Source organism: Galeopterus variegatus, unplaced genomic scaffold (genome assembly GCF_000696425.1).
Source record: "Galeopterus variegatus unplaced genomic scaffold, G_variegatus-3.0.2 Scaffold1191, whole genome shotgun sequence".
Lineage (NCBI taxonomy): Eukaryota > Metazoa > Chordata > Mammalia > Dermoptera > Cynocephalidae > Galeopterus > Galeopterus variegatus.
Genome location: NW_007727302.1, coordinates 101,267 through 127,650, shown reverse-complemented (window position 1 = coordinate 127,650; position 26,384 = coordinate 101,267). Strand labels below are relative to the sequence as shown.

Below are 26,384 nucleotides of genomic sequence, written 5' to 3'. Positions count from 1 at the left end.
CGGGAGCGCCACTGCGCTTCCCAAGCGGCGCACTATCCAGTGCGCCACCGGGCCGGCCCCATCCTCACATTTTAAGATACTGATTTTAAGGGTTAACAAGATTAAAGTAACCAGAAGAGTAAACCACCTAGAAATTATGTCACATGAGGAGCTGCTGAAGGAATAACAGATGTTTAGCCTGGAAGAAAAGATTTGTAGGGAGGTGACAGTGGGAGGTATATATGACTCTTCAAATAATCAAGGACTATCATGTGGAAAATTTGTCCTGCAGGATTCCAGATGGCAAAATAGTATGATCAACACGAAGTATGGTCCAATATGCAGAAGAGCCTTTTAACACAGAGCTATTCTAAAATGGAGTGGTCTACCTTGGAAGGTGGTGGAAGGTGGTGAATTCCCCTCATGGGAAGCTTTTTTTTAAAATCAAACATAATTGATTATACATATATGTGGGGTGCAGAGTTGAATATCAATACCTGTGTATAATATGTGGTGATCAAATCAGGATAATTAGTATTTCATCATTACACAAAGTAGTCATTCTTTGTGACCCTTTACCAATTTCTTGCGAACCCCTTCTTCTTCTCTCTTCCTTTCTCTCCTCTAGTAACCTCAGTTCTGTTCTCTCTTTTTGAAAGTTCAACATAGTATTGTGTTTGTTCTTTTTTTTATCTGTTAATTTTTTTAGCTTTCACTTATGAGTGAGGACATGCAGTATTTCTCTTTTGAAATAAGCCTGATTTATTTCATTTAATGTGATTTTCTCCAAGTTCATCTATGTGGCTGCGAATGGCAGAATTTTATTCTTTTTTATGGCAGAGTAGTATTCCATTGTGTACATATACCACATTTTCCTTATCCAGTTGTCCATCAAAGGACATTTAGTGTGGTTCAAACTTTTGGCTATTGTAAATACCACTGTGATAAACATGGGAGTGCAGGTATCCCTTTGACATGATGATTTCCATTCCTTTATGAATACACCCAGAAGTGGGATTGCTGGATCATATGGCAGTTGTATCTGTAGTTGTTGGAGGAATCTCCATACTGTTTTCCATAATGGCTGCACTAATTTACAATCCCACCAACAGCATGGGAGTGCTCCTCTTTCTCCACATCCTTGGCAATATTTGTTATTCTCTGTCTTTTTGATAATAGTCAGTCTAACTAGGGTGAGATATCTAAATGTGGTTTTGATCTACATTTCCCTGATGTTTAGTGATGTTGAGCATTGTTTTCGTGTGTCTGTTGGCCATGAGTATATTTTCCTTTGAGAAATGCCTATTCAGCTCCTTTGCCTGTTTTTTAATTGGGTTATTTGTTTTTTTATTGTTAAGTGATTTAGTTCCTTGTATATTCTGGATGTTAATCCCTTGTCAGATGCATAGTTTGCGAATATTTTCTCTCATTCTGTGGGTTGTCTTTTCACTCTGTTAATTGTTTCCTTTACTGTGCAGAAGCTTTTTAGTTTGCTATAATCCTGTTTATTTTCTCTTTTGTTGCCTGTGCTTTTCAGATCTTATTCATAAAGTCTTTGCCCAGTCCTGCATCCTGAAGTGTTTCCCCTATATTTTCTTTTAGGAATTTTATGGTTTCAGGTTTTATATTTAAATCTTTTTAGTTGATTTTGGTATATGGTGAGAGGTACAGGTCTAGTTTCATTCTTCTACATATGGATGTCCAGTTTTCCCAGTTTATTGAAGAGGTAGTCTTTTCCCCAATGCATGTTCTTGGTGCCTTTGTTGAAGATGGTGGTTGTAAGTACATGGGTTGACTTCTGGGCTCTCTATTCTTTTCCATTAGTCCAAGTGTCTGTTTAATGCCAGTACCATGCTGTTAGGTTACTATAGCTTTGTAGTATAATTTGAAGTCAGGTAGTGTAATGCCTCTGGCTTTATTTTGTTTTTTGCTCAAGATTGCTTTGGCTATTTGGGGTCTTTGTTGTTCCATATGAATGTTAGGATTGTTTTTTTCTATTTCTGAGAAGAATGACATTGGTATTTTGACGGGGATTGCATTGAATGTGCAGATCACTTTGGGTAGTATGGACATTTTCACAATGTTAATTATTCCAATCCATGAGAATGGAATGTTTTTCCATCTTTTTTGTCCTCTTTAATTTCTTTCAGCAGTGATTTGTAATTTTTGTTGTAGAGAACTTTCACTTCTTTGGCTAAATTTATTCCTAGGTATTTTATTTTTTGTCAGATATTGTAAATGGGATTGCTTTCTTAATTTCTTTTCCTGCTAGTTTCTTGCTGGAGTATAAAAATGCTGATTTTTCCATCTACTAATGTTGGGATTGGATTGTTGTTCTTTTTCTAGTTCTTTGAGGTGCAGCATTAGGTTGTTTATTTGAAATCTTTCTATTCTTTTGATGTAAGTATTTATTGCAGTAAACTACTCTCTTAGAACTGCTTTTGCAGTATCCCACAGGTTTTGGTATGATGCAACTTTATTTTTATTAGTTCCAAGAATTTTTTTGATTTCCTGTTTAATTTCTTCTTTGACCCATAGGTTGTTCAGAAGCATGTTGTTTAATTTCCATATATTTGTATAGTTTGCAGAGTCTGCTTGTTATTGATTCCTATTTTTAATCTGCTGTGGTCTGAAAAGATACTTGAAATAATTTCAAGTTTTTAAAATTTTTTGAGACTTGATTTGTGACCTAACGTGTTCTATCCTGAAGAATGTTCCATATATTCCATAATTGTTGCATGAAATGTGAGGCAAATATCACTATGCCTATTTTCTAGTGACGAAGTGAAGGCTCAAAAAGTGCAAGTCTCTTGCCCAAGGTGAGATAGCTTGCAAATGTCAGACGTTGGACCAGGCTCTTAATGTCCCTGAGCCTCAATTTTCTCACCTTTTATAAAATAAAAATCATAATAAAACTTCTAGGGCTGTTTTATGGATCAAATAAGATGCTGTATAGATGAAAAAGAGAAAATAATCCTCTGACATCCAGGAGCTGGCCTGGTAATAATGTCAGCTGTTGAGCTTTAGTGTTGCTATGAGCTGATCTGGCACTCACAGCTAGGTCTTGATGTTCTCTTGTTGAACATACACTATTTCACAGAACATCAACATCAGACAAGGCCACTCTGTAACCATGGCAGATGAAGACAAAAACAAGACTACTCCATAATCATAACCAAACACAAACAGAACATGTAATTGTTGCATGTCCAAACCATAAAACACCAAACATCCTCCTCTCCTGTCTAATACGGGTGACAAATACTACTTTACCAAATACAGCTCTATTCTCACTTTAGTCTGCCTTCCCTATGGGTAAGATTTATTAAAACACCCAATCATAGAATTGTCTCCACTTTCTGATAGAACCTAATTAAGAGCAAACCTCCACTTCTTGGACCTTCCCTAAAAACCACCCAACCAAAGCCCACGTCTTTTTTTTTTTTTTCTAAAAAGATGACCGGTAAGGGGATCTTAACCCTTGACTTGGTGTTGTCAGCACCATGCTCACCCAGTGAGCTAACCGGCCATCCCTATATGGGATCTGAACCCGTGGCCTTGGTGTTATCAGCACCACACTCTCCCTAGTGAGCCATGGGCCGGCCCAAAGCCCACGTCTTTATAAAAAGTCCTTTCTACTGAGATGCCTATGATTCCCCATAGTGTGCATTCTGAATCTTCATGGCCACAAGTGATAAATCCAGCTTGTTCAACTATACATGTGCTCCTGGTAGTCTTGGCCTGGAGGGCATTGATAATGGATCCACTTAGGAAACCGTTCAGCGCTTGACAAATGTTTGTTAGTGTTTTCATCAGTTATCATAACTAAGTGGTTTAAAACAATAAGCAGTTATTTGTGTGTCTGTGGCTCAGCCGAGTGATTCTTCTGGTTTGGGCAGGGCTTGCTCACATGACTGGGCATTGGCCAATCTTTGACTAGGACAGCTGAGGTGGCTCAGCTCTGTTCCACATATTTCATCATTCAACGCACTAGTCTGGGCAAGTTCTCCTGGCAGCGGCAATGAGCAAAGGACAAAAAGCAGAAATACATAAGTGCTTTTTCAAATCTCTGCCTATGTCACACTTGCTATCATCCTATTGACAAAACAAGTCACATGGCTGAGTTCAGAGCTAAAGGATGGAGTAGTAAACTCCCCCAGAGTATGAAGGCAGTTCATAGCAAAGGATGTGTGTATGAGGAGGAATAGGAATTGGGAATGTTAATCCAGTGAGCCTATAATAGTGTTTTTATGTTTAACCCTCTTCTGGCCATGCTTCATTTTTATCCCCAGGTGTTCCTGGCTTTCTTCCTAACTCGATAGTGTTTTTCTGGGAGAAATTCTAAAAAAGTTGTGAGATTCTCCACCCCTCTCTCACCACCATTCTTGACACAGTCTTACTCTAGAATTTACCTATATGCAAATATTCATTATCAGAATTTCTGCCCTCTTTGAAAAAAAAAATCCTTAAAGATAAACAACAAGACCAAAAAAGATGGTGGCTTAGAAGAAATGTCTAATGACAGTAGCATATCAGACACAGAAACTAAGGAGTTAAAAAGGATTTCAGTAATTAGCTTTGAGAGGCAGTCAGTAGCCTGTACTTAAATGCTTCCTACAGGGCCAGCCCAGTGGCGCACTGGAGAGTGCGCCGCTTGGGAGCACGGCGGCGCTCCTGCCGAGGGTTCGGATCCCATGTGGAGACCGGTTCCTGCTCACTGGCTGAGCGCGGTGCAGGCGCAACACCGAGGGTTGCGATCCCGTTGCCAGTCAGTAAAAAAGACAAAAAGGAAAAAAATAAATAGATAAATGCTTCCTACAGAGGAGAAAGGAAAAGGCATTGAAAGCATATTCAACAAAATAATAGCAGAAGACTTCCCAGGTATTGGGAGAGACACAGACATTCATTCAGATCCAAGAGGCTCAAAGATCCCCAAACGGATTCAATCCAAAAAGGTCCTCTCTGAGACACATTATATCCAAACAGGCAAAACTCAAAGACAAAGAGAAAAATCCTAAAAACAGCAAGAGAAAAGCATCAAGTCACCTATAAGGGAGTCCCTATCAGACTAACAGCAGACTTCTCAGCTCTCTGCAAGCCACTGGTGTCCATGTACAGAAAAGTCTTGTATATATGCTCAACTCCCATACAATGCAATGAGAGCAGCTAAATGATCTGAGATGTATGGGTGGATCAGAAGGCTGAACAAAATCTCAGAATATTAAAATTTATGGGCTACATGGGATAAACTCACTCAAACCATTGTTCCTCCAGCAAGAAACCCACAGACACAAAGAAAGAGCGAAACTAAATCTCTTCCTCAAAGAAACGGTCTGAATCTTAGTTCTGGCCTTAGCTCTTGCCTGGAATTCTGCAATAGATTCCTCTTTGTTCCTCTCTCCCCTAATTGCCCAAGCCCAAATTCTTTTGTGTGGTATTTAAGATCCTCCATGGTCTGGACCTAATGCAGTTCTCCAGCCTCTTTTCCCACTGGAATTATCCACAATTGCATTCCAGCCACATTGGACCATCATACACAGCATCCTACTACCCCACTCCTCATCATGACCAACTCATGTCGTGCCCTCAGTTTAATATAACTTTCTCCACTCATTCTTAGGGAGGAGAAGAGGAAGAGGAAAAGGATTACTAACATTTATTGACTACTAAATCCCTTTCTAGATACCTTATGTGGATTAACCCATTATATCTTCATTTTATAGATTAACTGAGGAATAGGATAGTTATATACCTTGACTAAAAGCAGATTGCTAACAAGTGTCCATGCCTCTTCAGAAGTAATTGCTCCCTCCTCTGTGCCCAGCTATAGAAATTAGCACTTATCCCACTTATTAGTAAGTGGTTTGCACATCTGTCTCTTCCCAGATTATACATAACTTTCTTAAGCATGAGGACTGTGTCTTATTCATCTCTATCCTCAGTGCCTTGCATAGCCTCTGCACATAGTAAGTCTATATTAGTATATTTCTGTTGCTTATAACAAAATACACAGAACTGGGTAATTTGTAAGAAAACAAAATTTATTGTTCACAGTTTCAGAGGCTGGGAAGTCCAAAGTCCAGGAACGCATTTGATGAAGGCCTTGGTGGCGGTGACAGTGACCCAGGGGTCGCACATGGCAGAAAATGGCAGAGCAGAGAGAGAGACAGTTCCTCATTCACTCTCCTTTTAAAGCTCTCAGAACCACGCCTCCAACCACCATTAATAATCCATTCATTATGGCATGGTCCTACAATCTAATCACCTCTTCAAGGACCCACCTTACAATTACCATAATAGGATTTCCCACCCTCTTAACACTGTCACAGTGGGGATCAAGCTACTAATACATAAAACTTGGGAGATACAATCCATATCAAGGTCCTAAACAGATGTTTGTTGAATTGAAGTCACTCATCTATGTACCTTACACTGCTCTTGGCTCAGAGCCTGACACAGTAGATACTCAGGAAATACTAAATGAATGACACTGAATTTATCTCTGAACTTCCTTTGCTCCTTACCAGGGTCTTGTAAATGCTTTGAACTCTGTAAATAATGGCTAAATTCAGAAACTAGATGATCCTTCAGATGTTCAGAATTTGAATCAGTGGCTAAACAGAATGTCTTCCCAAGACATGACAGGTAGATCCTACAAACCCTGAGGGAAAGCCCCCTGGGTGATGCCACAGGGTGGGGATAGCTAGAAAGTGGCCCTGTAGTATATGGGGGGTGGGGGGGCAAAGCCCATTCCTATCTCAATTCTATCCCCAGCAACAAAAAACAAGATGACAGGTTGTCTGACCCTGAGCCATTTGTGCACAAAGCCCAAGAATCTTTGTCTTTGCTGCAACTACGCAGCAGTTGGCTGGGCCATTGCCAGGCATGAGGTAGGAGCACCTGAACATGGACCCTGATCAAGAGGCCCTCTGCTGCCCCTGAGTTCCTCACACTGAGGATCACTTTTGCTTTTTTGATTAAAACAAAACAAAACAAAACTTATTGAGACCAGATCCTAAAGTTTTATTCTTTCTGAGATTAAAAGGTCAATAATAGAGGTAAGATGTGCCAGAGACATCAAAGCTTATCATAACAAGTGTGTGCAGTATAACGATGAACACAGCATGAAGAATGATGAACGTATCTGTTGCAACTGACAGGTGCTATGTGACCCAGCTGGACAGACTTCTAGGCCCAGTCCCAGAAGTCAGCAGACTTAGGAGTGCTGCTGTCCTATTCCCAGGGGCAGCCTGCTGGAATCCTCCTGCCTGCAGTCCAGTTCCTAGCTGAGTGATTATCACAAATACCTTCTTGATCTACTGACATGACTCTGCAACTTTTCTGGTCCAAAACAAAGTTGTACATTATTAGGTTCTATTCTGGGCCACATACATAAAATAATTTTTAAATAAAGTTTGTTCATTTTGTTTTAGATTATAAAAGTAATATATACATATTGCAGAAAATTTAATAAGGAAAATAAAAAGCACCTATAGTTCCACTGCTCACTTTTAACACATGGTATATTTCCTTCAGTTTTTTTCCTATCAATATTTGTCTTTGTGTGAATAAAATACATATAATTTCAGAAACACAGCTGGGGTCATACTATATATTCAGTTTTATAACATGAATTTTACACTTAACGTAATGTTATGTTTCCCGTGTCATTATTTTCATTGAAAATGTGATTTTTATGACTTTATAGCATCATAGGAATGTGTCCTATTTCACTATTTCCCTACAGCTGAGTACCTAGGTTGCCTTCAATATTTTGCTATTATAAATTGAGTTGTGACAAACATTCTTGAACAAAAATCTTTACCTATATCTCTGATTATTTCCTTGGGACAAATTTTCTACAGTAGAATTATTGAAAAAAGGACTGTGAACCTCTTTAAGGCAGCTATACAATTTGGGCAGTACATTTTATTAGGGTCACTGACAAAATAGATCATATCCAGAAGAAAAAGATCAAAATGGGGAAAGGGTAACAATACTGAAATAATAATATGGGCTAACATATGCTGGGTGTATACAATATGACTGGGAAGGTGCTTAAGAGTTTTGCATTAGCTTATTTAATCTGTGAATTAATCTTACGAGGTACACATAGATAGAGAAGTTAATTTATCTAATAACACAGTAGTAGGTGGCATAGCTGGAACTTAAATCTAATTATGTATAATTCCAGGGAGTACATTTAATGCTATGCTACAACATGTCACATTAAAAATAAAGGTAAAAGGCTGGCCCGGTGGCGCACTGGAGAGTGCACCGCTTGGGAGCGCGGCGGCGCTCCTGCGGAGGGTTCGGATCCCATGTGGAGACCGGTTCCCACTCACTGTCTGAGCGTGGTGCGGGCGCAACACCGAGGGTTGCGATCCCGTTGCCGGTCAGTAAAAAAGACAAAAAAAAGGAAAATAAATAAATAAATAAATAAGGTAAAAAAAAATTAGTGTTTTTAAAAAGTCTCAAGAAGAGAAGACTTGGAAGGTACAAGGGCCAACGGTCAGTAAAAAAGACAAAAAAAAGGAAAATAAATAAATAAATAAATAAGGTAAAAAAAAAATTAGTGTTTTTAAAAAGTCTCAAGAAGAGAAGACTTGGAAGGTACAAGGGCCAAAGGACAGGACAAGGGGAATCAGGTGGCAGAATAAGATGGCAGAATGAGGATGAATGGTTAGAAAGGCTTAAAATGTCAAAGCAAGTTTGTTATCAGAAAGGCCATTCAAAAACTAAAGGTCTACCAAAAACGGAAGTGCTATCAACAGGTAGGCCTGATATAATCACACATACTCTTTAAAAGCAGAGTTTTCTCCGGCTGATGGCAAAAATAGAATCCAGAAAGACTGGAAGCACAAGAAGGATTGGATGCACCACTGCTGACTTTAACAATGGAGAGGCCACGTGCAAGGACTGAAGAGCAGCGTCTAATTGCTGAGAACAACCCTGGGCTGACAACCAGCAAGGAAACAGGGACCTCAGTCCTATAATCCTAAGGAACTGAAATCTGCCCATAATTTGAATGACCTTAGAAGCAGATTCTTCCCTAAAGTCTCCAGGTGAGAATCTAGCCCAGATGATACCTTGATTTAGGCTCTGTGAAATCCTAAGCAGAAAATCAACCAATCCCACCCAGATTTCTGACCTATGGAACTGTGAGCTAATAATACATGCTGTTTTAAGCCACAGATTTATGGTAATTTCTTACGTAGCAAGAGAAAACTAACACAATGGATAAATGGATAAACAAACTGTAGTATACTGTATAATGAAATTCCACTCATCAATAAAAAAGGAACAATCCACTGATACACATAACAACATGGATGAATCTCAAAAATATTGTGCTAAGGGAAAGAAACCAGGCACAAAAAGTAGATACTCTGTGATTTCATTAACATGAAACTCTAGGAAAGACAAATCTGATTTATAGTGATAGAAAGCAGGTAGAAAGACAAATCTAATTTATAGTGATAGAAAGGCAGGAGTTGGGGTGGGTAGATTGACTGGTTTCATCCACCTCCTGTCTCACTTTTCTGCCTCCACCTGCACCCTCAGCCCAGCACTGGAGGCTGAAGAGACTCATTCACAAAACACACCACTGCATATTCATTACTTTCTCTGCCACTCTAACAAGACTGAGGGCCTCAATAGCCCTAATGAAGGTAAACAGCCTACCATAAGCACAATTTGAAACCTGAAAACACCCATTCCAAAAGGGAATAACCAAGTTTTCAAAAAGCTATGCTACATGAATTTCTCTTGTCAAGTTCCTTTTAACAATATGTCCCATTGACAGAGGGGCCATACTGGGAGGGTTGAGTATTCACAGTAATTTAACACTATTTTTAAAAGTATTTTAAATAAGTAGCAGGCATCAATGGTGACAGAGGAACTCAGAAATCTGGCCCTGCTCTGCCTTCAAGCAATATAGAGATTAAATACTTTTTAATGAATTACTTGTTTAGCAGCTCTAATGTGAAGCTATAAATATAACCTGTCACCCTCATCCACATGCAGCAGGGAGGCTGCATGGCAGAGGAAAAGACCATGGAATCTGCAATCACAGACTCTCAGGACGCTATTGCAACAGTCCAGGTGACAGTAGGTTTAACTTCTGGTTCTACCATCTATTAGTTCTGCAAACTTGGCCAAGTCACTAAGACTTTCTGGGCCTCAATTTCTTCATCTGCATAACCCTCACAGGACTATCATGAGGACTGAATTTATACTGAGTATATTGGACAAAGTGGATGCCTACATGCTGGTTCACTTGCCTCTTTGTCCATTGCATAGATATCTAATGGCTCTGAGAAACAAAAGAAGCATGAAGTTGTTGAAGAGTGGGGAAACATTTTTTTCTCAGACCTATTTTATCTTTCATTAAAAAAAAAAAAAAAAAAAATTAGCAGGCTGGACTGTGAGCTCATTTGGTTAGAACACAGTGTTGACAACAGCAAAGTCAATGGTTCCCCATATGGGCCAGCCACCAAAAAAAAAAAAAAAGAAAGAAAGAAAAGAAAAGAAATTTAGAAGGAAGAGGAGGAAAAGAAACACTTAAAAAACTTCCTGAGTTTAATTCTCTTTAAATGTGTCAGCCATGATAATTTTATGAGCAAACAAAACACTTTCGTATCCATCAACTAACATAATAATTTTAGACCTATAAAGGGCATTTTAAAAGCATTGTATATATTTTCATTTTAATCAAACTTTTGGTCCTACCCTAAAAAATAGCTTTTTGTTCCCTTCTATGGTTTCAAAATTTCCCTCAGTAATAATATAATCCAATATTCATTGAGTACTATGTGCCAAGTACAATAATAAAAGCTTAACAAGGATTATTTCATTTAATCCTTACTAAAGCCCTATATAGCAGGTTCTATCATTAGTTCTATTTTACAGATAATAAAACTGAGGTTTAGAGAGTCTCAGCAATTTGTCCAAAACTACACCAGAGGTGGTGCTATATCACCACACTATACTTCTGTAAAATACATCTCTAGCAGCAACAGTAAAAATAAAATAAAATGCTAGAATAAAAAACCTCTTTGCCCACCTTCACTTCATATCAGATTAGGAAAAGTGACTTAGAGAGATACATTTGACAAATATTTAATGAACACATACTATGTGCAAGGCACTGTGCTGACACTAGGGATACAGAGAGAAAGAAGACAATGTCCCTGCTTTTGTGGAATTAAGAGTACAGTAGGCTGAAGTTTGCTTTAAATAGTATTTCAAGGCTAGTTGAAGTATCACTAGGTATGCACAGTGGCTAACATTCCAGGCTCTGGAAAAAGACAGCCTGAGTCTGAATCCTGTATCTGCCACACCCAAGCTCTGTGACCTCGGACAAGTTGCTAAACTCTAAGTGTCTCAATTTCCCCATCTAAAAAACAGGGATAACAATGGTTGCTATTTTCCTAGGTTATTATGAGACTTGAACTAATTATACCGAATGTAAAATGTTTAGAGCAATAGTATCTGTAAAAAGTATCCAATACATGACAGCTATTATTAATACCCATAAAACATCAATCTTAGCATTATCACCTGAATATATTTTTAAATTTGATCATCCCTTCCAACAGAGTCTACCTACTTACAGCAGCTAAAAATCATCCTGACTTTCCTATTTGATATGTGCTAAGGCTTCACCTGCATTTATTATTAAACTAAAATGTACCCTTTATTCTCTAATAACCTTTTTAACTTATTGAGTCAGTGGTTCAGACCCTACCTAGGGGATTGGTAGGAAAGTGCAACAGTCTTCTTACCATTCTAAGTGCTTTGTCAACTATAAACGTTTATACAAACATGGACTATTGGTGTTATGTCTATTATAACCACCAGGTGCTCACCTCACATATACAGATACTTAGTGTATGGTGGCACATGTTGGGAAGATTGGGCTTAGGAGACACCAAGTGGCATGAATGGTACCTCAGAAATGTACAGATAAGAAAGGTCCATTTGCAGGTTTCACTCAGCTGTATTGTAAAAGGCAGCCAAAAGTCTGCTAAATAAAGAGGAAGGAGAGAAGGGGGCTGAGAATGGTGGTAGTAGTGGTGAAGAACACCGAACACAGATGTGAAACAGGCAATTCACCTGCACCTAAAATTCACCTGAAATGCACAAAACAGAGCATACCATCTACCACCACCTCACTCCTTCTCAGCCTCAAATCTGTTTTCTCTCCTGACCCTCCTATTTCTGTTTGGTGCTGCCATCACCACTCTTGCAGTCACCTCAGAATCATCTCTGAATCTTCTTCTCACTCCACAAGTCTAGCCAATCACCAAGTCCTATAATTCTTCCCCTGTGGTTCTGCTCTCGTGTTACCCTTATTCTCCATCTCCACTGCCACTGTGCTATTTCAGGCCCTTAGAACATCTGGATTGGACAATGGCAACAGCTTCTTAACCATTTCTTCTCTCTGCTATTTCTCCTTCTCTCCAATTCATTGGGTGCCTGTAGTGGATTGAATTATGTCCCCCCTAAGCTCACTGAAGCTTGAATTGTGTCCCCCAAGTTTTATGTATTAGAAACTTAGCCCCCACTGTGACTGTTAAGAGGGTGTGAAATCCTATTCTGATAATTGAAAGGTGGAGCCTTGAAGAGATGATTGGATCGTAGGATCATGCCGTAGTGAATGCATTAAAAATGGCCGTCAGGGGCGTGGTTCTGAGAGATTTTAAAGAAGAGGAGAGTCGGGCTCTCTTACTCTCTCGGCTGTCCCTGCTTCCACTATCTTGCAATGTGAGACCCCTGGGTCACTGTCACCACCGAGACCTTAACCAGCTGTGTTCCCTGGACTTTGGACTTCCCAGCCTCAGAAACTGTAAGCAATAAATTTCATTTTTTTAATAAATTGTCTAGTTTCAGGTATTTTGTTATAAGCAACATAAATGGATTAATACAGTACCCAAGGTAACTTTTCTAAATCTCAGCCCAGACTAGTAACACCCCTGCTGAGAATCTGCTAATGGCTTCCCTATGCCTTTATAGGACAAACCATGAATCTTTTAGCCACACATTTAAGTGTTCATCTGTGAACAGGCTACAGATCACCTTTAACAGCCTAATATCCCACTACATCTTCCCCCACAAGGATCTTGTGCTCTAACCAAAGCGGGCTGTACACTGATGATCTCTGGTGACACCAAGGACATTTCTTCTCTGTCCCTCTGCCTATGCTAGTCCCTCCCTCCTATCCCCACCTCTCAGCTCCTATTAAAATACTGCCCATCCTTCACACCCAGATCTAACTTCTCCATGAAGCCCTCCCTAATACCCCAGCTAGAATAAATCTCATCATCCTTAGAATTTCTATAGTACCATAAGTACAGTTCTCAGGAAAAACAGGCATTATTTCCATGACAGCTGTTTATGTGCATATCCTATACCTCCTGCCAGACTAGAGACTTTAGTTCCCACCCATCATTACCCCTCTAGCACCAGTTCCACAGCATAGAACATGTTTTCCTTCTCAAGGCCTCAGTTTCCATATCTATAATATGAACATAGCTCATCCTAACTCAATGGAATATAAAGAGGATTAAACAAGATATATACGCAAATTATCACTACACAGTACACAGTTACCAAATCCAAAACTCCATTCTTCCATTTCAAGTACAATAGCAGAATACTTGTTGAACAGATAAAACCCTGCATGCTTTATAGTTTGCAAAGAAATGTTACTATATTTTTCAACGAAGGAGAGGAACAAATGAGTAAAGAATGACTAAATATGTAAGAGACATGAGTAGCTCAGCCTAACTGGTATGAAAAACTCATACTGGGGGTGGGGGACTAGATTATAAAAGAGCTAGAATGTTTGGCCTGATAGCTTCACCAAGTTTTAAGCTCCAAAGTGGGGCAGTGTTTTGAGTCTATCAATCTGCATGATGAATGAAGGATAAAAGAACAAGATATAACTAAAAGACTGCTACAGTGGTCCAGGAAAGCAGGCACAAACGCCTGGCTGTGGCTGGCGGCAGCCACAAAGGAGCAGGAGAGGAATGGTTGAATTTGCAAGCCATGTTCAAGGGAAAACATGGCAGTGTTGGTGAGCGCAGACAGATTAAATGACTGGAGAACTCTTATCAAGCTAAGTCATAGAGAACTCGAAGCCTAGATAATTAGAATAGAAGAACACCTAGGAAAACAGAGGGGTTTTTGAAAGGTGGGGAGGGTGTAGGGGGAGCAACATATGTAGGAAGAGTTTAATTTTTTTAGTTTGAGGTGGTACACAGGCAGAAATGAGGAATTAGTGCTTGCTAGGAAGAACTGAGAAGCCACTTTAGAGACAGACAATAATCCTTCTGTACATGAGGGCCTACAAGGATTGACTGAACAAGAGACATGTAGGACTAGAGTTTCCCACATGCTGACTCCCCATGAGTTCTCTGGGGGACAAGGGATGTGTGCCTACCCACCAGACATAGCCTGACTGGAAGGAGGTGACTTCTAGGCTGCCTTTCCTTCCTTACACTGACAAGGAATAGGATTGCAAAAGGGGGTCCTAAAATTGTTTTATATGAAAAGAGAAATTCAGAGAGTTGATGCCTTCTGCACATTAAGAGTTAGCTTGTCTCAAGAGGATAAAGTATATTTACAGCCTAAAGTCTAGTCTGGCATTAGGGTCCAAAATTTATTAGCCAGGTGGCCTTGGGTTAGTCATTTAAACTCTCTGGGTCTCAGGTGTTTTATCTGTTAAGTACAATAACAGTATCTCATGTGCCAGAAAGGACCAGAAGATTTCAGGAGGTGTCTCAGCTCTGTGATCTAAGAGTCAGTACTTAATCTAAATCCTATAGGTCAGACCTTACTCTCTCTGAATCCCTGGACTGTGACTCACCGCAGAAGCCTACATAATGTGGAGATGAGGAGAAACCTGGCAAAAGCACAGAGTTTAGAGTGGAGCAGAAATTCCAACTGTCAGGTCCCAGTCACAAGAAGATACAGCTAGAATATTAAACCTGGCCTGGGGACAGAAGATAATTAATCTTCAAGGCAATAAAAATATTTAATTCATTCATTTGAGAGAAATGACAGTAGAGAAGATAGATATTTGCTTTTTCCCTCCCTGTTCTCACAAGTTTGCTCTGGATAGATCGCAGAACATTTAATGAACATTTAATATAAGAGCCTGAGATGCAAACAAGTAAATGATGAGAGGCCTGGGCAGCGAGCCGTGGAAGGTGACGTTGTAGAGGCTGCAGCCAGGACAGACATTTCCAGTGCAAAGCATTGGGAAGAGAAGCTTGTTTGCAATCATTCAGGTGGCAGCAGAAGTGAAAAGATGGGGATAGATATGAGGGAAATTGCTGGGTTTGTGAAATCACAGGATTTGGTAATTGAATAGATAGGTATGAAAAGAAGAAAGAGGCACACTGAAGCTGCCTGAGCTTCCTAACCAGCATCAGAAATGGGGAGTCACCAAAGTAGGCGAGAGGGCACCTGTGGCAAGAGAGGGAAAGGGGAGTCTCCATGTCCTGCAGATGGTCTTAAGGGGCAAGATAACAGCCATCAGCAGTGGACACTACAGTCCCTCCTTTACCTCTCAGCCTTGTAGGCCTTGAAGGCATGACCACAAGCACCAGATCAGCTGGCCCACATCTGCTCTGTGCCCAGAATAGAGGAGTGGTTATCTAGGGCCAGGGGAGTATATTCAGAAAAGTATTCAGGGGTTGGGATAGTAGCAGAGCTAGGAAAGAGGAAAAAAAGTAATAAGTTCACTGCCTTACACACTATAGTGATTTTTTGTCTCATATACTTCTTTACAGAAATGCATTTCTAAGGCTGGAACCAGGAGCATGAGCCACTGCCTGAGGCAGAGTCCTCAAGGAGAAGAGTCTGGGTTCTCCAAGCTACCTTTCGCAGCAGCTAAAGTGACTGGCTGAGGACTAAGAGCCACTCTTAAGATAAGTGTCCATGACTATAGAGACTGTGACCAGGGGTGGACAAGTTCGGGAAAGACTATCCAGATGGCTTTCGCCATACCAAACTGAACTTTGCTGGGGCATTCCACTGTAAACGCAGCCTGTCTTTCACTTTCCTTTATGTAATCCCTCCAGGAAGACAGGTGACTCTTGACAACCTTCAAATTACAATATCTCTCCAGCTTCTCTCTGTCTATTCCAATCATTTCAATGAACTGTTCAGATGTCTACATACAAGTCCTAGTTTGACCCCAAAATGATTTATACATGGAAATTTCTATGAATGTGTCAGCCTCTGAGTGGAAACCCACCTAGGTTTCAAGAAGCACTTCTTTCCTTCTCTCCCTTTCTTTCTTTTAGTAAATACCAACTAGAGGCAAGGCCTACCAATCTGTAAGTGGATATAACCATCCAAGACCAGGGAAATTGTTTGGGGGCATTAAAAAAAACCACCTGCTCTGACCAAAAATACAATCCAATCTAATACAACACAACACAATACAATACAGGAACCTCTGCTTGAGGATGACTGGATCCGTTCTGGCTGCCTGACTTCCAGGGTCATCAAAGCCCGATTTTCACAGCCAAAACATCCCACAACTATTCTAATGGGCATGTTTGTCTGTTCATTCCACTTCGCTCAAGCCAGAGGCTACTTGACATTTGAATTATCAACTGTCTTCCAAAACATGTTAACCTTGAAATTGTTCGAATTGTTGGTTCATTTGATTAGCAAACCTTGGTACATTTATCAGAAAATAGGTACACATTTCTGCATTTCAGTTGTAACATCAATGTTTGGTCCAAAGACAGCATCCCTCATATTGAATTGAGACCATCCAAAAGATCCAGGGAAAATTATTAAGGAAATTGTTTTTATTCCATCCTGTGATTTCCCCTCAAAAGGGGAAGATGCTGTACAAATTTAAAATGTCTAACAAAAGTTGTCTTTAAAGCAAATTTCAAAAAATTTAAGTACAATTTACTGAAAACAATTTTTAGTCAAAATGAGCCCAGGGCCGAGCCCGTGGCACACTCGGGAGAGTGCAGCACTGGGAGTGCGGGAGTGCTCCCGCCGCGGGTTTGGATCCTATATAGGGATGACCTTGGATCCTATATAGGGATGACCGGTGCGCTCACAGCGCTCACTGGCTGAGCACGGTGCTGCCGGTCTCAAAAAGGACAAAAAAAAAGAAAAAGAGCCCAATTTTCTCACAGAATAACATGAAAACACAATGGCCTGGGTTCCTGCCACACTCACCTTTCTTGACTGTGAGAATTTCAGCCTTTGCTCTGAAGCGAGACCCATTCTTATCAAGTGTTCTTGGGGAGGCACCAGCCCTGCTGAACAACCAGCACTGGCCTGATCTGGCTTGGCCTATGGAAGGAGGAGGATACAGTTGTCTGGCAGTGACCCAAGTGACCTCAGAATTCAAGGTTAGCAGGACCTAGGCCTTCTTTCCTAATGAGTAATTTACAGGTGGAGACCATTGGGTATCTCTCAGTTCACATGACAGGAGTTAGAAAAAAGACAACAGCAGTGAAAACCTAAAGGAGGAACTGGAGCCCCATTTGTAATGAGTACAAGTGCATAATGTGATTATAACAGCACTGGGCTGGCCTATGTTCTAGCTCTCTCCTCTCTGTACCTTAGCCCATTCATGTATAAAATAAGGAGTTTGGATGAGCAGATCCTTAGGGTCCCAGTTAGCCTTGACATTCCGAGATAGATTCTAGCCCTGGGTTACAGTAGAGGTCTCCAGCCTCTACAAGGCTGCTCTGAGACCAGCATGGGCAGGCCACCAGCATCTTCCCTCATTTCTACCTGTCTTGACCCAATTCATTACTCAAAGTCTAGTGCAAATACCACTGCCTTCAAGAGACTTCCCATGAGCCTTCTGGCATAATCATTCACTCCTCCCTCTAGGAGCTCTCAATTTGTCTTGGTGCTCAGCACTAAGACTTCCTGAGATGGATGCTATATAATTGAGGGGCGGTGGGGAAGAAAAACAGGAGAGAGGCAAACTGAAACATTACTGACCCTTTCCTTGTCTCTACAGAACTTGGAAATACAGTTTCAGCCTCCTGACAAAACCAGCTTTGGAAAGCCAAAAGACTTACTCCATGGTTTGGAATACCAGTGGCTAAGAGAGATTCAGTCTGAAACAGTCTTGCTTTTTTATTGAGAAAAAGCTATTCTTGAGCTGGCAGGTATAAAAGCTTTGTGGTCTGTAGAGAAACAGGAGGCAAAATGGCCACAGGAACAATCACCTGCAAAGCGGGGGGCGGGAGGGAAGGATGCTGCAGCACAGAGTAAGTGGGGGTGGGGTGCTCAGTAGCTTAGGCTATAGGAGACAGTGCCATGCTGTGGCCACCTGCCGCCTCTGCGCTGCCTTCCGCAGCCTCTGCAGGTACAGGAGGCTTGTTTCCTGACCCAGTTTTCTTCTCAATCTCTATTTAGCTGTTCGCTAGTGATGCTCCTGGCATGCCAATCAGATACTGCAGCCGGCAGTGCAGTTTGTTACAACAAATTCACGGTTCCTAGTAAATTCAGTGGAAAAGTACTGTGTCAAGCAGCCTAATTAAACTGATGTAATTTCCACAGCCATACACTTTTAAAAAAAAAAAAAAAAGAACACTCAGGGAAAAAAGAAAGAATGTCTTTTGGATTTTATGAAATAGATTGTGGTTGCAATGCATTTAAAGAATGATTCTGTTCAGTGTCCTTGGAGCCAAAGCTGTTCAAGTCTTGAGCCCTAGGTGAGACTTTGGACTGTACTAGAAAGAGCAATGGACAACAAGTCTGCAGGTCCCTCTACCCCTTGCTCATTCTGTGACCTTGGGCAAGCTATTTTTAGTCTCTCAGGGAAAAGGGAGAATATCAAACTAGACTGTCATTAAAATATCCTGTGAGTTTCTCTTTTATTTTCCAGACTGCCAAATTGTCAAACTTATGACAAAAAATCATGTACTTTCATCTGGCTAGTCAAATGAGAACTGAACTAGAGGGCCTCCATTCTGGTCCCAGTTCTGCTACTAGCTAATTGTGATCCTGGGCAAACCAAATGAGCCCTAGAGACTTCAATGTCTTCATCTACAAAATGAGGATGATGAACTGGAAGAACTCTAAGGTCCCTTCCAATGCTAATGTTATGTTCCATTCCATGAAAGATTAAATTGGTCAGCACTACCATAGACAGGACAGTTCCAAATGTCACCAGCCTGGTGCACTTCAATTTGCCTACTCTTCCCTTGATGTTCCCACTGTGTTTAAAGATTTCCTATTCAAAAATTGCAAGACAAATACTTGCCTCTTATTCCTTTTATTTATTCCTTTTTATTCCTGGACATTGATCAGACAGATGATAAAGGTAGGGTTAACTAAAAGGAGAAGGATCTCAGGGAAGATGCAGTGGGGGCAGCAGGAAGGGTAAACAGAACCACCTGGGAAACAGGTTTCTCTTCTGACAGCAAAAAGGACACGTAGGAGTAGCAAGACAGACATATGTAAGAATGAGACAAAACAGCACGCATCCTCTTAACTGTATGGACAGCTAATCAGCTATTAGTCCTAAAAATTCCACCTGTCTGATATTCTGAATCCATTTACTTTTCTCCATTATTGCTGCCATAACCTTAGTTGAAGTTCTCCTCAACTCAGGCCTCAATCACTATCACAGTCTTCTGACTCAGCTCATCTCCCTCTTTCTCCAATCCATTGTGTAACCTGCTACCACAGTGATCTTTCTAAAACGCTATTCTAAACAAGCCACTCCTCTACTTCAGATCTTTCGATGGCCCCTCATCACCTTCAGGACAAAATGAGTCCTGCACAATGTGGCTCTAGACTACCTCTCCTGCCTCATCCCTCACCATCCGCATAAGCTCTGCTCCAGTCAGGCCAAAGTGCTTGCAGTTTCCTGAACATGCAGCTTTGGGTCTTCATATAAGTAGTTCTTTCTGCCTGGAATTTTGCCCTTCTCACTACTCCCCCAACCACCACTACCACCACCACTCACTCACTCAGCCAACTTCAACTTACCCCTTAGGACTCAGTTTAGTTGTGATCTCTTCCAAGAAAACTTCCCTGATCCCCCAAATCTGGATTACCTATTCCTTCTCCTATGCTCCCACATACATCTTATGTTTATGCCATCACAATTATTACCATATGGAACTGAAAAGGGCTTCTGATTCCTCAGTCTCTTCAATCATGTTTTAACATCTTGGAACCCCAGTGCCTAAATACAGTGCTTGACATTGGTATTCAGAAAATGGTTGATAAATCAGTGAAGGAGTAAATAAATAAAGTGGGAAACTGAGCCTACCTGATAGGAGGGGGAGCCTTAGTCTACAAAAGAAGCAAGACTGACAGGAAGAACAGTGAGAAATATGGGACAGATTAGGGGATAAAGCAGGATCTAAGGTTCAGACCATGAACAAACTTGACAATAGGAAAAGTAAAAGCAGAAATCAGCAGGAGCTCTAACTAAGGAAGTAGATGGGGTTCCACAGTCAGCACGGCAAGCCACAGCAGAATCTCAGGGTCTGAGAGGAATAAACTTGTTCCTGCCAGAACCTATGGAATTCTCTCAAGACTAAAAAGGTACAGAGCAGAAGAGAAAATAATAAGTAGTTTAGCCTGGAATCACAGAAAAAAACCTGTGGCTAATGCCAGAATAAGCCTAGGCAGATCAAAGAGAAGATGCTGGTAGGAAGAGCCAGGAGGTACAATGGAAAAAGTTCAGCTTTTGCAATTAGGCGATTCTACCACTGACTAGCTGTGATCTTGGGCAAGCCAAGCCTTTTTTTCTCTAGGAATCTTAGATTCTTCATTGGGGAAATGGGAACATAACACCCACTTCACATAACTGTTTAAAGAAACATACAAGATATACTATACTTTGTAATCGAAAGAAACAATGTAATTGGCACCTATTATTATACATGTTGACCAGAAACATGCCTCTTTTGTCTCAAGGCATCAGTGCTTACGAATTGTTCCAGAATCCACAAGTTGTTCCAGAATCCTTGTGAAGGAGAAGAATGCATATTGATAAAGGAATGTACTCCAAGATATGAGGAACCTGCTAAGTTACCACACCCAGTGGGAGATGCTGCTGGAAAGGGCAATGCTTAATCCACAGGGATGGCACTAATGATGAACTTTAAGTAGATCAAGGCCTAGTTGGGATGGCACAGGATAATGAGTTATTTTGTCTTAGTAATTATCAGAGTATGAATGTCTTCTTGATAATATGGCTAAGGTATCATTATACTATTAGACTCGTATAGAGGTCAAGCCAGAACTACATCCGTAAGGAGTGTAGTAAGAAGTATCACCTGAATGGTGATCATCCTAGGTATGTCTCTCAAACTGGAAAAAGGAAATTTATATCCAAAGAATAGAAACTAGGTTCTCCGATCTTGGACACAAAGATGTCAGATGCCCAAAAAGGAGCTACTGGGAAAAAGTTTTCAGATTAGACCTTCCACATAGGCAAGAAGTTGCAGCTGAAAAGCAGAGGACCAGGCCACAGTAAGGGGAGTTGTGCCTACCCTTTGGGGCAAGAGACTGAGTGTCCTAGACTGAATGAGACAGACTGCTTCATGTTTCCCTTCTTCTTTGCCTAGTTCCCTATTGCTCCCTCATGGCCATTCAGACAAGTCTTCAGAACAGTGCCAACCTGCCCCAGCTGCGCTCAGGGGACTCAGAGAAAGGTCTGGGTCCAAACTTGGGCCAAGGTGTTAAAGGAGGCCTACAGCTCCCCCAGCACCCAAAAGGGAAGGGGAGATGAGAGGGTCAGAATTGGGAACACATGCCACCTATACATACCTAGAAAATTTTTCTCCACTGCTAACTCTTGTAAGGTCTAGGTTTGTTTTAATAATGAGCTAACTGATGGAATTTGTCTTATTACATGAAGCCTCCCTGATATTCTGAAAATCATACACTATTCATTCATTCCACTTTTACTAAGCACCTACTGTATGACCAACATAGGCAAAAGGGACACAGGAAAAAAAACAGAAATGACAAGTGCCCTCAGATGTCTAATGTAGATGGAGAGGAAAGATATGTGCACATAAAACCACTTAAAAAAAAAAAAGACAAAAAAAATCTGACTGTGAATCAGTGCTGAATGCACTAATACAAAACATCAGTGCTGGCAGAAAGGGGGGGTGGCCAGTAGGGCCTGTGGGTTCAGGTCAGTGGACAAGAATTCATAGAATGGGTAGAACCTAAGTTGGATCTTAAAGAAGAAGTGATATTTGAATAAAAGTCAGGAAGGGAAAATAGTACTTCAAGACTGTGTCGCAGCTTTCATTCACTGATTCATCCATTCAATGAACAATTATTGGACACCTATTCTGTGCCAGACACAGTGCATTTGAGATGAATAAGAGAAAAACAACAACACCCACTTCTGGAGAGCTTAATATGTGTCAAATACTGTTTTAAACACTTTACCTGAATTAACTCACTTAATCCTCCCCACAATCCAATATGGGATGTTACTGTTAGTTACTGTTATGATCCTCATTTTATAAATGAGGAAAATGAGGCAGAGGTAAGCTGAGTAACTTGCTTGAGAGGTGGAGTCAGGATTGCAGCCTAGGCTGTCTTGTTCTGGGCAGTTTTGTTTTGTTTCTTTTAAACAGTTTTATTGAGGTATAATATTTAGTGCATATAATTTGGTAAATTTTGACATATGTATACGCCCAGAAAAATCCTCATCACAATCAAGATAAAGAACATATCTATCACTGAAAAATTCCCTCATGCAGCTCTGGGCAGTTTTAATGACTAATGGAAACAGGGAAGTCAGGTGAATAGGTAGTGGGGCACTAGCTTGGGGTGTAAAAAATGACAAGTTTAGTTTTGGATATGATGAGTTAGAGCTTATATTCAGCAAATAGCCAGAAACAGGTAACTAGAGAGGAGCTTTGCAATTGGATACTGATTTCAGAATTATCAGGTAAAGATAAAAATAAGATCCCTGCTGAGGAAAAAAACACAGGGAGAAGAGCAGGGGCTAAGAACTGAATCTGAGAAACATATAGTGTAGAAGACAAGAGGAGAAGACAGTGTAGAAGACAGAGATGTGAGAGCATAATGAGACATAGACAGTGTTATGAAAACCAAGAGAGAAGAACGTTTCTAGAAAGTCAGATGCCATACAAAAGTTAAGGACAATGAAGACACCTTATATAGCCCTTCAGAGCTACGGAAAAAAAAAAAAAAAAAAAAAAACCTCAGAAATAATCTAGTCTAATTTTAATCTGAGAAGACAAAGGAATCTGGGTAAGGTTTTTGTCTAGTTAACAATAGGTGTTGTACCAATGTCAATTTCCTGGTTTTGATAATATGCTATAGTAACATAAGATTCCAACATTGGAAGAAGCTGGGTAAAAGGTACATAGGGTTCCCTGTATCTATCTTCCTGTGAGTCTATAATTATTTCAAGATAAAAAGGTTATTTATTTATTTTTAAATTTTTTTTAACGTCTCAATATACAATGTAGCTGATTTTCATACCCCTTTACCGATTCCTCTTCCCCCTCACCATCTACATCATATCTGTTCACTTGTCTTAACAAGTTCAAGGAATTGTGATTGTTGTGTCTTCCCCCCACTCACCATTTGTTTGCAATTTATTTATTTATTTATTTTTAGCTCCCACAAATAAATGAGAACATGTGGTATTTCTCTTTCTGTGCCTGACTTGTTTCACTTAACATAATGTTCTCTAAGTCCATCCATGTTGTTGTGAATGGTAGTATTTCATTCCTTTTTTATAGCAGAGTAGTATTCCACTGTGTAGATATACCAGTTTCCCTATCTGCTCATCTAATGATGGACATTTGGGCTGGTTCCAACTCTTGGAGCTGAATAGGCATTTCTCAAAGGAAGATATATGAATGGCCGACAGACACATGAAAAAATACTCAACATCACTCAGCATTCAGGAAATGCAAATCAACACCACTGAGATACAATCTCACTCCAGTCGGGATGGTTAATATCCAAAAAACTGAGAATGATAAATGCTGACAAGGTTGTGGAGAAAAAGGAATTCTCATACAGTTGGTGGGACTGCAAAATGGTGCAGCCTTTATGGAAAAGATAAAAAGTTTTTCAAAAAATAAAGGAACCAATTGAACATCTAATGTATACCAGGCATTGTACTGGACACTTTCCTAATAAGGATCATTTTAGTCTTTGAATAATCCTATTAAATAGATACTATATTCCCATTTTATAGCTGACAAAAGTGAGACATATAATAAAGGACTTGTGCAAAGGCATCCACCAGGATAATGAGGAAGCCAAAACATTAACTTCTATGACATTAACTTCTCCTACATTCCCTAGAGCAGCCCGAACAAGTAGCCTCTCAGTTCCTGCTTGCACAAGTCCCAGCCTTCACATTTTATATTTACATGACTGTAGAATAAGCTATCTTACCCCATCCTAACCCCAGTTTTCTCATCAGTAAAATGGAGCAATAACTCCTGTCCTAATTAATTCACAGGATTGCTGTGAGATTCCAATGAGATAAAGGGTGTGAAAGCTCTTTGCAAACTGTAAATTCTGTGTGTGTCTCAGTGAATGACATTCTGAAACTACTGACGGTGAATAAGGAGAGGCTAAACAGACAAAGGGAAGGAAGAAATATCTGCACTAGAAGGAAGAAATATCTGCACTAGCAACTCTTGCTTGCCTGTTCCTTGTGGGTAGTACATGACCCTGGGGATGCACCAGCTACCAGAAGCATCTGGCCAAGGGCAGGTGGTCCTCACCACATAAGCCTGTATCAGCAGCACTAGATCCAATCACCATTCTCCCTCAACTTGCCCCCACTTTCCCCCAGCCCCACACATATATGGTGTGCTTGCCTTTGCAGATGCCCTGTACCCCAGAAATTTCAGCTGTTTGTGAATAAGCATCCTGCTATAAGGCTCCTGGAAATATACTCCATGGCCACTGGCCCCAGCCCTAGCTCAAAGCAGTCTTGTTGGAGGCAGGCTGTCCTCAGTACACCCAGAGCTTAAGAAATTAGCAGCTCCAGATACTAGTAGAGCTGACCTCACTCATGGTGCTGGAATTTGCTAGAGAAGAAGACAAGACACACACTGCTTTAATAAGACAACAGAAACTTGTCTCAAAGGTAGCTTGGGATAGTACCAAGTTCTGCTTGTATAAATGCCTCTCTGGATAAAATGGCCTATCATTTCAGGAAGGAGGCCTAGCTGCATTATCAATTCACCAATCATGCATAGGAAAAAGCTGGGCTGGGCAGCCTGACTCCCCTGGCTTGATTAAAAGGCAATAATCACTGAAATGCCAGTGATTCCACCAAGAAAAAAGAGACCCATGGCTGGAAGAGGCAGGACTCACAGTTTGGTTGTACAGGCTCTGCCTCAGCCCTTCTCTCCAACACCAGTGATGTAGCCCTAAACTGAGCCCATATTAGGCAAACCATGGCAACTTCCTTCTAAATAGTCTCCTTGTCTGCTTCCCAGCCATCCTCCAAGGGCAGCCAGAGAAGATTCTGATCACATGACTTCTGTTTAAAAACCATTCACAATTCTCACTGACTGCATAACCAAATCCCATGACCTGGCATTCAAAGCCCTTCTCAAATTGGCTCCAATAAAACATTACAACATTGCTTCAATTATTCCCCTTTGTATTCTTTTGGCTCCAGCCAAAATGAACTACTTGCTGATCCCTGAACTCAGCCTGTGATTCCTAACTCTGTACCTTGTTCAAGCTGTGCACTCCATCTGGAATACTTCCTTCTTATCCAAATCCTTCCTACCTGATTTTCAAGCCAGCTCAAATACCACCTTCTCCATGAAGTTTCCCTGAATATTCTAGTTCACATTATTTTAGCCACATATTATTATTACCTAGGGAGCTCTTATAAAATACTGATGCCCAAGCATCACCCTCAGAGATCCTGATTTAATCAATTTGGAGTAGAATCCACACAACTGATATTTTTTAAAGGTTCCCAAGGTGTTTCTAATGTGCAATCAGAGGTAAAAAAAAAAAAAAAAAAAAAAAAAAAATTTCCTAAAAAAAAAAAAAAAAAAAATTTCCTAAAAAAAAAAAAAAAAAAAATTTCCTAAAAAAAAAAAAAAAAAAAATTTCCTAAAAAAAAAAAAAAAAAAAATTTCCTAAAAAAAAAAAAAAAAAAAATTTCCTAAAAAAAAAAAAAAAAAAAATTTCCTAAAAAAAAAAAAAAAAAAAATTTCCTAAAAAAAAAAAAAAAAAAAAAAAAAACATTGTCCTAAAGAGACAATGAAGAGATCTCTCCCCTCACTGAGCTTACATAACACTATCTAAATTTCTTTTGCAACACAATTTCTAGCTTCTTTTATAGATATTTTATTTTTAAAATATTTTACTGAGTGTTTATTTTGTGTAAGGCCCTATTC

At 40.2% G+C, this 26,384-nt stretch overlaps 1 protein-coding gene across 1 annotated transcript in view; it reads right to left on the bottom strand.

Moving 5' to 3' along the window:
• LOC103592652 (secretion-regulating guanine nucleotide exchange factor-like) overlaps positions 1–26,384 on the bottom strand; it is a gene marked incomplete at its 5' end in the record, with an annotated part of 221,382 nt that overhangs the window by 112,416 nt on the left and 82,582 nt on the right. The window contains one exon of the mRNA XM_008575455.1: positions 17,197–17,313. Within this exon, the coding sequence (XP_008573677.1) occupies positions 17,197–17,313 (117 nt within the window). The remainder of the gene's footprint in view (positions 1–17,196; positions 17,314–26,384) is intronic.